The sequence below is a fragment of the Agelaius phoeniceus genome, chromosome 15 (assembly GCF_051311805.1).
Source record: "Agelaius phoeniceus isolate bAgePho1 chromosome 15, bAgePho1.hap1, whole genome shotgun sequence".
In the NCBI taxonomy this organism is placed as follows: Eukaryota; Metazoa; Chordata; class Aves; order Passeriformes; family Icteridae; genus Agelaius; species Agelaius phoeniceus.
In genome coordinates this window covers 15,935,228-15,947,610 of record NC_135279.1, presented here as the reverse complement: position 1 = coordinate 15,947,610, position 12,383 = coordinate 15,935,228, and the positions used below count along the sequence as shown (strand labels likewise).

The 12,383-nt window shown below is 52.0% G+C and overlaps 1 protein-coding gene across 1 annotated transcript; it reads left to right on the top strand.

Moving 5' to 3' along the window:
• The first annotated feature begins 25 nt into the window (after positions 1–25).
• Positions 26–12,140, top strand: HARS1 (histidyl-tRNA synthetase 1). Its single transcript, XM_054642770.2, has 13 exons — positions 26–182; positions 867–956; positions 2,556–2,675; positions 2,818–2,913; positions 3,633–3,758; positions 5,718–5,825; positions 7,473–7,571; positions 8,593–8,686; positions 8,811–8,938; positions 9,022–9,264; positions 10,376–10,492; positions 10,858–11,004; positions 11,635–12,140. Exons 1-13 carry the CDS (start codon positions 105–107, stop codon positions 11,692–11,694), a joined length of 1,506 nt encoding a protein of 501 aa, XP_054498745.1. The 5' UTR covers positions 26–104; the 3' UTR covers positions 11,695–12,140.
• The last annotated feature ends 243 nt before the right edge of the window (positions 12,141–12,383 follow it).

The following is a 12,383-nucleotide window of genomic DNA, read 5'->3' as shown; positions in this document are numbered from 1 at the left end:
CCGCGCCCTCCGGTTTTCACTTCCCCGCGCTGGCGGCGCTGCGCGTGCGCGGCGGCAGCGGCGGCGCGGGAATTGCGCGTGCGCGGGGCGGGCGCGGCTTCGCCATGGCGGAGGAGGCGGCGGTGCGGGCCCAGGCGGAGACCGTGCGGAGGCTCAAACAGGACAAGGCCGATGCTGACGAGGTGCGGGAGCTCCGGTGCTCCCGGAATGGGGTGCCGGGAGAGCAGCAGTATGGCTGGGAGCGGCGGGGAATGAGAACGGGGGCCGTGTTGGGATGGGCAAGAGGGGCTTGGGGGAGCTGCGGGCACCGGTGCTGGGCATGGAGAGGGCGGCGGGGCTGAGGGTGGGGGGACAACTGGGAATGCCGGTGTGGGGACGCTCGGGCCTGGGCTGGCGGCATTGGGAAGAGGGGTCGGGAAGGGTGGGAAGTGCGGCGCTGGGAAATGGAAGGGCTGAGGGTGCAGAGGAGACTCGTGGTGGGAACCGGGGATAGCGGTGTTAGATGGAAGGGAAGGATGCTTGGGAGGAGGATGCTGGAAACAGCTGATGCTGGTGCGTGTAGCAGGAGCTGGTGGTGGTGGGGGTAGGAATGGGGACGTAGCTGTGGGTGGTAATGGAGGTCGTGGGAGTCAGGGAATGGTGGGGGTGTTTGTGTTGCTGAGATAGGGGTGCTTGTTTGAGAAGTGGGAAGTGCTGGAGAGGAGCAGGGAATGTCCCTCTGGTTGCTGAGAAACTGGGAATAGTGGGTGTATTGAGGCTGTGGAGTCCAGGTGCGCTGGGAATGCTGAGGTTGAAGGTACTGGGGAAGGCATGGGCTGGGGCTGGTGGGTGGTCTTATCCCCAGCTCCCTCCTTCTCCATCCCCAGATTGCAAAGGAAGTGGCAAAGCTGCTCGAGATGAAGGCGCAGCTGGGGACAGATGAGGGGAAGCACAAGTTTGTGCTGAAGACCCCGAAGGTAACTCCCCTCTCCTGTGCCCCTCTGTGTGCATGTCCTCCTCCACACACACAGCCAGCACCCCCCACACTTCTGTGGGCCAAGGTCCAGCATGGCCACACCTGTCTTTGTTCACATTTCTGTTTCCACTTTCACTTTTAGCAACAAGGGGGAGAGGGATGAAAACATTTCCTGACAGCATTTAGCCTGGATACTCACCATCTTAGAGACTTCTGGGTGCTTCTGTGACATTCCAACTACTGCTGGTGTGGTCAGGAAATTCCCTCCTAATTATTGTAGGCCCTCAGTGTGAGAGGGCTCATATCTGTCCTTGGTCTGAGGGGCTCATTTACTGAACAGGTCTGGCCAGCTGCTGGAATTTATATCCTCTATTGGAAGGACCCTTCCTTTACAAGTGGTTTTTCAGTCTCCAGGCCCCTAGGAATAGTGTCCATAATGCAATTTTTGCTGAAATACTTTGTAACCTGAATGTTTCACCACTGGCAGCTGATCAGAGACCACCTGCTCCCATGCTGTGCTGTGGAGACAGTTATGAATCTGTTCACAAACAAATCAGGCTATGGTGATGCCACTGACATAGGAAATCATAGACACATGGAGTGGTTTGGGTTGGAAGGACCTTAAAGCTCATCTTGTTCCACCCCCTGCCATGGCAGGGACACCTTCCACTATCCCAGGTTGCTCCAAGCCCCATCCAGCCTGGCCTGGGACACTTCTAGGGATGGGGCAGTCACAGCTTCTCTGGGCAACCTCACAGGGAAGAATTTATTCCCAATATTTAAAAGTCTCAAAACTGTCCCTTTGTCTATTTCCTTTATGATATGTTTTGTTGAATGTAATTGTGGTGTGATGCCTGGAAAGTGGAAAGGTATTTCACTGTTTTAAAGTGTGGAGAAGGGGGATTTTGCAGCTCAGTTGTGTTTCCAGCCTATCTCAGGCTTGCCAAAGGCAGCTGAAGGCCACCTGAGTGATCTGTGGGTGGGGGTGCTTCCTCCTGCCTAACAGGTTTTTATAAAGTGGAAGTTGGAGGTCTAGCTAATAACAATTATTTAATGTTACTGAGAGCATGAAGATGGTTCATTGAAATAATTCAGTGATCCTTGACACCAAAGAAATGGAAAGGGTGCATGGCCCTGTGAATTGTAGACAGACATTTCACAGGTGTTGCATTTTGAAAGGTGATTTTTCTCTCTGTTTGGAAAGTGCAGAGGTGATGGTTATTGCACAGTTTCAGAGCATGTCTGTCCTCTGTTTCCACCTTTGGGGGGGCTCACTGGGCAGGGGTCTGGCTAACAGGTCTGCATCAGAGCTGAGGACAGGTCCTGGTTGCACTGTCAGGCTTGAAAGCACTGAACTCTGATCTGTTTTATCCCCTTTCTTTCCTGTACTGTGAAACTCCTGACTCAGGTTTCACTCTGCAGATCATGGCAGACTCTGTCTGAGCTGTGTCCTGATGTTTTCCAACGTTTTTAGTGCTGTTTACCAATATCTGGTGTCTGGACCTGCTCTCTCTGGTTTTGTTAGCAGTATGGCAGCATCTTTCTCATGTCATGCCTCTAACCCAAAGTATCCTTTGCTCCTTTTGTTCCCTCACCCCAGGGCACCCGGGATTTTGGCCCCAAGGAAATGGCCATCCGTGAGAGGGCCTTCAAAGCCATCATCTCCTGCTTCAAGCGCCACGGGGCCGAGGTCATCGACACGCCGGTGTTTGAGCTGAAGGTGGGTGAGGACACAGCAGGCTGGCTGAGTGCTGAGTTTCCTTCCCTTCCTAGGCATTCTCCCTTTCTCTCCTTGCTTTCTGTGTGCTCTGGGACTGATCCCTGTCACTGAAGATGCTGTTTGTTCGTGTGTTTTGTTGTAGGAGACACTGACAGGGAAATACGGGGAAGACTCGAAGCTCATCTACGATCTAAAGGATCAGGGAGGAGAGCTGCTGTCCCTGCGCTATGACCTGACAGTATCCTGCCACAGCTGGTGCTGAGGGGCCTTGGCAGCCCTCCTTTTGGGGTAGCACTGTCCTGAGGGGGAGGAGGGACCCCAAACTGACAGGAGAGCATGAGCAGGCAGTGTGGTTCAGTGGTGCAGAACCCTTGCTTGGTTATTTACTCTGCATTGCTTCTGTTTGGTGAAGGAATGCATAGAATCATGGAATATCCTGAGTTGGAAATGACCCCAAGGATCATTAAGTCCCACTCCTGACCCTGCACAGGACACTCCAGCCAAGTGCCTGAGAGCATTTTCCAAACACTCCTTGAGTTCTCTCAGGTCTGGTGCCATGACCACTTCCTTGGGGAGCCTGTGCCCGTTCCCAACAACCCTCTGGGGGAAGAACCTTTTCCTGGCATCCAGCCTGACCCTCTCCTGACACAGCTTCATGCCCCATGTGTGTGGAAGTACAGAAGATCTGTGTGAGTGTGGTTTCTCCAGGCAGGGTTCCCAGAGCAGGCTGCTGCAGTACACAGCCCATGTGAGACTGAGATCCAGCCCAAGGTGCTGCTGGAAGAATCCTGAAGGGACACTTGGAGGCAGCATGTGGAGACCTTGGGGAGCTGGGAGGAATCCAGCTGTCTCTTAGCAGTTCTTTGCTGTGTGGGAGGCAGTGAGGACCCAGTGCTGCCTCTGACTGACAACTGGGGGGATGATCCCTTCTCGTGTTCATCCTGAACTCTGTCTCAGGTGCCCTTTGCTCGCTACCTGGCCATGAACAAGATCACCAACATCAAGCGCTACCACATTGCCAAGGTGTACAGGAGGGACAACCCGGCCATGACCCGGGGCCGCTACCGCGAGTTCTACCAGTGTGTGAGTGTGGGCAGGGACACTGCTGGGACAGGCTCTGGGCTGGGCAGTGCCTGTGGACACACAGCACCGTCAGAATAACAGCTGTGTTACCCTTCCCTGTGCCTGTGGAAAGCTCTGAAGGATCCACTAATCTTCTCCTTAGTGTGTCCTTATGAGTGTGAAAAACAGCTGGAGAATGGGAGAGTGGGTGTGACAGCTGTGGCACAGTGCTGGCGTGGTGTGGAACTTCATAGAGCCCCCAGGTATCACCTCCTTTGCACTGTTTGGGAGGGCAGCTTCTTGCTCCATCCCACAGTGCTTGCTGGATGGGTGGTGGGGAAGAATTTCCTTCTGATCCCAAATCTGGAAAACAGTTCAGCTCTGGGTGTGTTAGCAGGACATACCGACCAGGCAAGGCAGTAACATACCGTACTTCCCCTTCCATGTTTACTCAGTTCTAACTTCAAAGGAAGGGAAAACCCAAATTACAGAACAAGTAACAAAACAATTTCTTTCATGGCTCTCTCAGGGCAGCCCTAGGGAACAACAGCTTTGCTCTGCTCTATTGACACAGTCCCCAGGGACTCATATTGCAAACTATTTATTTTGTTTGAGAATATTCCTATTTCATTATACAACCCTTGGGAATACCTTCCAGCTTTGGCTTGGTGATTCCTGTTTCCAGATGACTTGGGGTCATTGCCTCCTGTCTCATCTACTCCAAGATCTCACTCCTAGGATAGCTAGAAATGTTCTCCTAATATCCAGGCTAAATTTATTTGTATCTGATTGTTTCCTTCCTCTAGTTTAAAGAGTTCAGCTCTTAAAATACTAGCTATCATCCCTTGATATCTATTCTACCCCTTTCCCAGGTAAACATTTGGGAAATGCTTAGAGAAATCTTCCCCTCCTTAGACCACATAAATCAAGCTCTGTTACCTCTGTTACCTTCTCTTCTTGGATATGTTTTCATTCTTTTCTCAGCCTAGGACCTTTTCCTGCAGCTTTTCTTCAATATAATTCACCAGCCCCTGTTTTTTTGTTTTTTTTTTCAATGACATTTCATCTGTGCCATTTACAGCGATATCAGCACTTTCCTGACTTCCTGTACACTTCCTGTACTTCCTCACCCAACTTTCCCAAGGATTGCATCAGCCCTTTTTGCACTCAGCTGATCAGGAATTAACTGTGTGATCCCATCTCTTCCTCCAATGCCCCTGTTTATTTTGAGAGCTTGGTGAAGCCCTATTGAAATATATCCACATAACAAAAAGTATTCTTGAACCCAAAATCTCACAGAAGACTTTGCATTTGGGGATTCCTAAACAGGAATTGAAGATGGGCTCTCTTGCCTCTGTGTTTCATTTCTCTCTGAACACTGATGTTGTTTCCAGTCATGGGATACCAGCCTATTAAAGCTTCTTGATATTGGGCTTTGGTTCTTCTATGTGTTTGTTCATGTGGTGATCTCTGGTGGGGACCACTCAGGGGTCCTGATTGCTTTTTCTGTCTTAGCAATTGAAACTCTGGTTTTCCTTCTTCTGCCTTCTCTAATCATTAACTTGGTTGGCATGTGTATTAAAAAAATCATCCTAAGAATCAAGGCCAAACATTTGGCATTTAGGTCATAGCAAATGAGAAGTAATTTTTCCTCTTCTTTCTGGTTCCTTTGTTCTATTTATTTACTGCTGCTCCTCCTTTTGTTGTTTTTTGAGGATCTCTGTTTCAGAGTATCACACAGCAGCTGCAGTGTGCAAACTCTTTGAAATGCAGTGGACATGAGAGCACTGCTGCCTTCCATGGTAGAGGCTCTTACCCACATCCTGTCCCTTCTGGACTGACTCTGTAAGGGATAATGCTCCCTGACATCCCAGTTCTGTAGGGTTTTGTATACAAACTGCTGTTCCCAGCAGCTGAAGGTGTTTTTCTGCAGCCATGCTGTGGTGCTGAATTGCTCACTGCCTTTTCCTGTGCCCCCAGGACTTTGACATTGCCGGGCAGTTTGACCCCATGATTCCCGATGCCGAGTGCCTGAAGATTGTGCACGAGATCCTCAGTGACCTGCAGCTCGGGGACTTTGTCATCAAGGTGAGACTGGCTGGGTTCTCTGTGCCATGGTGGGAAGCATGGTCATTGTTCGGTGCTTTTACACAGTGGCACCTGCTCCCACTCTAAGGCCTGACCCAGAAGTTTGTCCCTCCTCTCTGCCTGGAAGCTTCCCCTTGTGTTAAAGATTGGACCTCCACTTGGATTTGCTTTGAGCTGGGAATGGCAGGAGTTTTCCTGAGGCTGCAGCTGACAGTGTTCTCTCCAGAACTAGCCACAGTCCCTTGCAAAATTCCAGCAGCCAGCTATAATGATGATAGAATAGTCTGGGTTGGAAGGGACCTTAAATATAATCCAGTTCCATTACCCTGCCATGGGCAGGGACCCCTTCCACTATCCTGGGTTGTTCTAAGCCCTGTCCAGCCTGGTCCTGAGCACTTGCAGGAGTGGGGCAGTCACAGCTTCTCTGGACAACCTGTGCCAGGGCCTCACCACCTCTATAATAAAAAATGTCTTCCTAATATCTATCTAAGCAGGTGATTGTCATATTCACTGCCTGCAGTAAAATAGGCTCTGGTCCAGGATTCCTGCCCTTATCCCAGCAGGGGTATCTGCTCTGTGTGTGTGGTGTTGCCTGCAGACTCCTGCCTTTCCACCAAGTCATTTTTGGAGCTGAAGCATTTTCTAGACCAAGAGTTGTGCCCTACTGTAGGCTGAGCCTGCTATTTGCTTCCAGACACCTCTGTTCCCTTGGGATGGCAGCAGATGGTGCTCAGTGTGTAGGTGAGGCAGGATGGGAAGAGTGCACAGGTGCAGTAGAGCAATGAGTAGGAGTGCTGGATGCACAGGAGGGCAGTGGGATCTATGAGGGACCTGGAGCTGGGCCATTCCTGGGCACTGCAGGCTGGATGTTGTGCTCCTATTGCAGCCCCATGGAGCAGGGGCCAGGTTCTTCCCTTTGCACCTGTCTCAGGTGAGATGAAGGAACTGGGTTTGGGCAGTGGTGCCTTTGAGGGTGCAGACACTCCTGCAGTGGGGAGCAACAGAATAACCTGCTGTGGTTATTCTTGTCTCCCACAAGGCACTTTCTGGTTTATGTTGATGCTGGAGGATTCCAAATTCCTGTGCAGTTTCTTTGTTCCTAACTAATTGTAGACATTCTCACTACCCATGGAAGTGTTGAATGCAGCTGAGTCTTTGGCCTTAACTATGTGCTCTTACAGAGCATAATTAAGCTATAGAATTCACTATACTATAATTTAAAAAATAAACCCTCGTTGAAGATTTAATATAATCAGATTTCCCTTTTGTTTTAGGCTGATAGTGTAAGGTAATACTCTGAATTCATCTCCTTGGCTGTGGTCTGTTCCTGAGCTGGTTTTACATGTCCACATGAGGGGACTGATAGGCCCTGATGGTTTTTTTTCTCTGTTGAGTGGAGGTGTCTGGACAGCTCTAGAAAGAATGGGATGGCTCTGCCCAGGCTTGGTAGATGTCAGTTGTGCCATTTGCTCTGCTCTGGGAAGCTCAGCTCCCCAAGAATGGGAAACAGAAATGACAAATAGCAAAACCCCCCCTTCAATACATCTTCTATATTCTCTTCCATGCTTAAAACTACAGGGAGTGAAGCAGGACAAGGCTGAAGCATCTGCTTGAGTTCATAATTCCTGATGTTCTCCCTTTCCCCAGGTCAACGACCGGCGCATCCTTGATGGGATGTTTGCAGTGTGTGGGGTCCCGGACAGCAAATTCCGAACCATCTGCTCCAGTGTTGACAAGCTGGATAAGGTATGGGCTGGAGCTCCAGGCTGCATCTGCTGCTGCTGGAGTCTCAGTGAATGAGCCATGGTCCATGAGAATTGGCTGCAAAATGCTGATAAGCATCCAGGTGTTCCCACCTTTCCCTGGAGGGGATAGTGCAGGGCACAGCATTCACATAGGAAGAGTGGATCCTCTGCTTTGTTATCCCATGAGGTCCTGATAAAAAGAAAGATGGGAGGGGAAAAATGCTCTTCACATAGGAGGTTTAATATCCCAAATCTTTACCTGCTCAAGGTGTTGGTGGTTATGAACCAGGCTCATGAAAACCTGCACCAAATTAGGCTAGGGCATGTTAAAACCAGCAGCTTGTGTGTCATCACATGTGGTCATGGTCCTTTGTTGAAGGGTGAACTGCCTTTTCCTGTGGAGGACCCATCAGGCAACTGGAGGGGGTCTCACTCACAGCCCTGTTAGCAGAGATGCATTGCAGAGGCATGACCAGAGTTTGGAGTTTGGGGCTGTGTACGTGTGGAAAAGCAATGGGAAGGGAGCACTGGGCTTCTTTCTGATGGGATCATTTCCTTGTGATTTATCTCAGGGCAGCTGGATGAGATCAAGATGCTGGTTCTCTGACTTGTGGTCAGTGGGAAGATGGCAGCATATTATGCTTCCACTGGGTTTTTTCCATTACCCAAGCAATACCTCACACCTTTCCAGGTGATTCCATGACCAGCAACATTTTTCTGAGTGGTGTTTATGACTAAGTACCTAACCAGGGAAACCACAGCAGCAAGATGGGTCTCAGACTTGGTGGTTATACAGTGCTGATATTTGATTCTGGCCAGAAACCAAACTAGAGTATTTTTATAGGGTTGAGATACAGACAGGCTGTGCAGAGGTACAAGAAATGGAGTTATGCACACATGACTGGGCTCTGAGAGCTGCTACTGCTGTCATGCACCTTCTAACCATGATGGTGGGATTCTGCCATGCAGAGGAGAGCCCATGTCCCTGGTGCAGTGGCTGATGCCGTTCTCTCCCCTGACAGGTGCCATGGGAAGAAGTGAGGAGTGAGATGGTGGGAGAGAAGGGGCTCTCTCCCGAGGCTGCCGATCGCATCGGGGAGTATGTCCAGCTCCACGGTGAGCACCAGGGGGTGCTGCCCTTGGCCTTGTTCAGGGCTGGGGATGGAAGGTGCAGGGCACAGCCCCGGCTGGCCCTGGTGCTGCTGCCCTGGCACAGCTGAGGCACGGCTGTTCCTCACAGGTGGGCTGGACCTGATTGAGCAGCTTCTCCAGGACCCAAAGCTATCCCAGAACAAGGTGGCCAAGGAAGGGCTGGGGGACATGAAGCTGCTGTTTGAGTACCTGACCCTGTTTGGCATCACAGGGAAGGTGAGGAGCTGTGGGGGCAGGAGGGGGAGCTGCCCCGCTGGGCCCCGAGCGGGCGGTGACGGGGCCGCCCTTGTGCCCCGCAGATCTCCTTCGACCTGAGCCTGGCGCGGGGCCTGGACTATTACACGGGGGTGATCTTTGAGGCTGTGCTGCTGCAGCAGGACAACGAGCACCTGGAGGAGCCGCTCAGCGTTGGCAGCGTGGCCGGAGGCGGCCGCTATGACGGGCTGGTGGGCATGTTTGATGCCAAGGGCCGCAAGGTGCCCTGCGTGGGGGTCAGCATCGGCATCGAGCGCATCTTCTCCATCCTGGAACAGAGACTGGAGGTGGGTGCCTTTGGTGCTGAGCTGTGAGCATGGTTAATCCCCCACTCCAGCAGATGCTGAAGTGAGTGTTCCTTGCCCCAGCCTTTGGAGAAGCCAGCCAGGCCAATGCTGTGCTCTGCACCAGGAGTCAGAAGCAGGATATAACCTCCAGTTCTCTCTGGCCTGGTGGATGGTATCTGAGGCTCCCACTGAGAACAAGAGCCTTCTTCCCACAGCCCTTAGACATGGCTTCTCCAGCTGCAGCTGGTGGGGGCACTTGAATCTTCAGCAGGGGCAGGTACCTTAGTGCTCCCCACTGCATTAGGCATCCATGTGAGCCCACATCCTCCTCGGTGAGGCAGCAGCCTCACACATCTATTTGTCCTGCCTGTAGCACTGCAGAGACCAGACAGGTACCACATGTTCCAGGGCAGGAACAGCAATGCCTCTAGGGGTTTCCCAGATAGATTTTTCCTCATCCCTGTCCTCAAAGTTGTACTGTTCTCCATTCCAATCAATGGGTGTTAAATAGGTCTTTGTAAGCTCCCAAAATGGGCTACATGTTCCCCTCCCCCAGAAGCCTGTGTTAGTTCTCTCTCAGCAGCCAGACACAACTGGAATTTCTAAATAGAAACTGAATTCCTCCCCCACCACCTCCAGTCCTGGCCAGGTTTGTTCCTTTGCAGGTGACCTTTTAAAAGCTTCTCCCTTCAGCAAGGCAGCAGGGAAATGCCACATGGAGTATCCAACATCTGCCAGAGGGGCTGGTGGAGCATTCAGCTTGCTGCTGTTTAACCCATGGTTTGAACCTCAGCTAAAGAGCAAGCACCTGCCTGTGTCCACCTTCTCCTGAGTGTGTTGCTTCTGAGCTGCTTGGAGCAGATATTTAGGAGGCCCTTGGGTGTGGAGAAACATGAGGGAGGCTGTGTTAAGCACGCATCATTGACAGTTGATTCTGCTCTAGGATGGGATCTGTGGGATTTCTCTGACTCTGAGTTAAGGCTGTTGATCCCTCTGAGCCCAGTCCTTTTCACTGCTAGATTGATGGAGCTGAGTGGTGACCCATCCTGCCCGTAGAATCTCAGGTGTCTTGGTGTGTCTGTGGCATCTTCTGGGTCTTGTCCCCCCCTAGGCCTCTGAGGAAAAGATCAGGACAACAGAGACACAGGTGCTGGTGGCCTCTGCCCAAAAGAAGCTCCTTGAAGAGCGACTGAAGCTCATCTCCGAACTGTGGGATGCTGGAATCAAGGTATGACTGGCTGTTGGCAAAGCCAAGAGCTGCCTGGTTCACTCTGTCTGGGAATGGAGCAGATCTGGCTTTGCTTTGGGAAGGAGTTACAGGGAGGAGGTGGGGAGCAGACACTGCCTTCCTGAATGGAGCCTTCCTCTTCTCAGTGTCCCAAATCATGGGCTGTCCAGGAAGGGCTGGGCAGCAGGACTTGGTTAGCCCTGTAACTGCAAGGCCTTGTGGAAGCTGGTGCCCAGCCTTCTCCAGGAGTCCATCCTGTCCCCACCACACAACCTCACACTCACCAGACTGGCCCAGCAGTGCCTGCTTGAAGGGGTCCAGTGAAACATCCCAGTTTGATGATTTGTGCTCTGGCTTTCTCCCAGGCAGAGATGCTGTACAAGAAGAACCCCAAGCTGCTGAATCAGCTGCAGTACTGTGAGGAGACAGGCATCCCTCTCGTTGCCATTGTGGGTGAGCAGGAGCTCAAAGATGGAGTTGTCAAGCTGCGGATCGTGGCAACCAGGGAGGAGGTACGGCCTGTGGCACAGTGGGGTTGGCTATGTGACCCTTCAGCCCGACCCTCCAGACCCAGTGGTGTTTCCAGCAAGTTCTGTAACACCCCATATTTCAGTTCCTTGCCCCACGCAGCTCCCTGGAGTCATGGAGTGCTGTTGTGTCCAGCTCTGGGGAGTTTCCTATCACGTGGCCTCCTTGAACTGCTCAGTTCAGGAGTCTGGAGCATGCAGGGTGATTCAGTGGTGCTCTTGGAATGAGTGAGACTGAACAGAACTTGGTTAGCCCTGAACTGCAGGGCTGCTCTGTGCCTGTTCCCTCAGGACAGATTCCCAAAACAGGCAGCACTGGAATCAGTGCCTAGGTCACTGGCTAAGATCACTGCATAGATCAGTAACTTAGGAGCCAATAGGAAAGTGTGGGAAGAGCATCTTTCTCACAACCGTTATGCAGGAGAGGGTTTATTGGGGTTGCTGGTGTGTGCCTGCTCTTACAGGTTCAGCTCTGTGGCTACTGCAGCCCACCTGATCCCTGTAGAGAGGCTGGTGACACCTTGGTGTGACCTCCTGAGACACAGGGCCACGACTGTGGTGACATGTCAAGCTGCTGGAGTTGTATTGAAGGAATTTTTTGTTTCCCTCGTGTAGGTCAATGTTCGAAGGGAGAGCCTGGTGGAGGAGATCAGGATACGAACGAGTCAGTGTTAACCCTTCAGATGCCTCTGCTCCTTTGCTGGATTCCAGCTGACAGATCTCCTTCCGTAAACGCCTTCACCAGGCTGTGCAGCAGTGGGTGGGGTGTCAGGGTGACTTTGAAAGCTGTATTTATTCTTGTCTTAAGCCCTTCCTTCCCTGGTGGGAGCCAAGAGGCTGCACTGACTCCTGTGCCATGCCCTGGCCCTTGAGATGTTGCTGGGAAGATGTTGTGGAAGTAGCTGTGGCAGATGCTGGCCGCACGAATGCCGCAGTGACCCATGGAGCAGCACGCTGGCAGCAGATCCCGGGGGTTTGGCTGCAGCTTCTTGTTCCCATCACTTTGAATAACCATCCCAGCCCATCTCTCTGCTCTGGCTGCAGGGGGTGACCTTATCCCCAGCAACATGTAATGGCGCTGCTCCCAGAAACATAATAAATCTGTCTGTCCCCTGCTGTGACTCCTGTCTCTGCTTGCTGCTCGGGGCAGGGATTTGCTCACCTGCCTCGTTAAGCCCAAGCTGTTCTTTAAAGGTCATTGTGGATGTTTCTGCAGCCATAATGTTTCCTCCTCCCTCTGGATACCCCTGGTGCTGCCAAGCCTGTGACAGGTGCAGAGCCAAGCCCGACAGCCAGGTGGGGCTCCATGAGCGACCTCCCAGTCACGGGTGTGACAGAGCCCCCAATCTCCTGTGGGTGGCTCA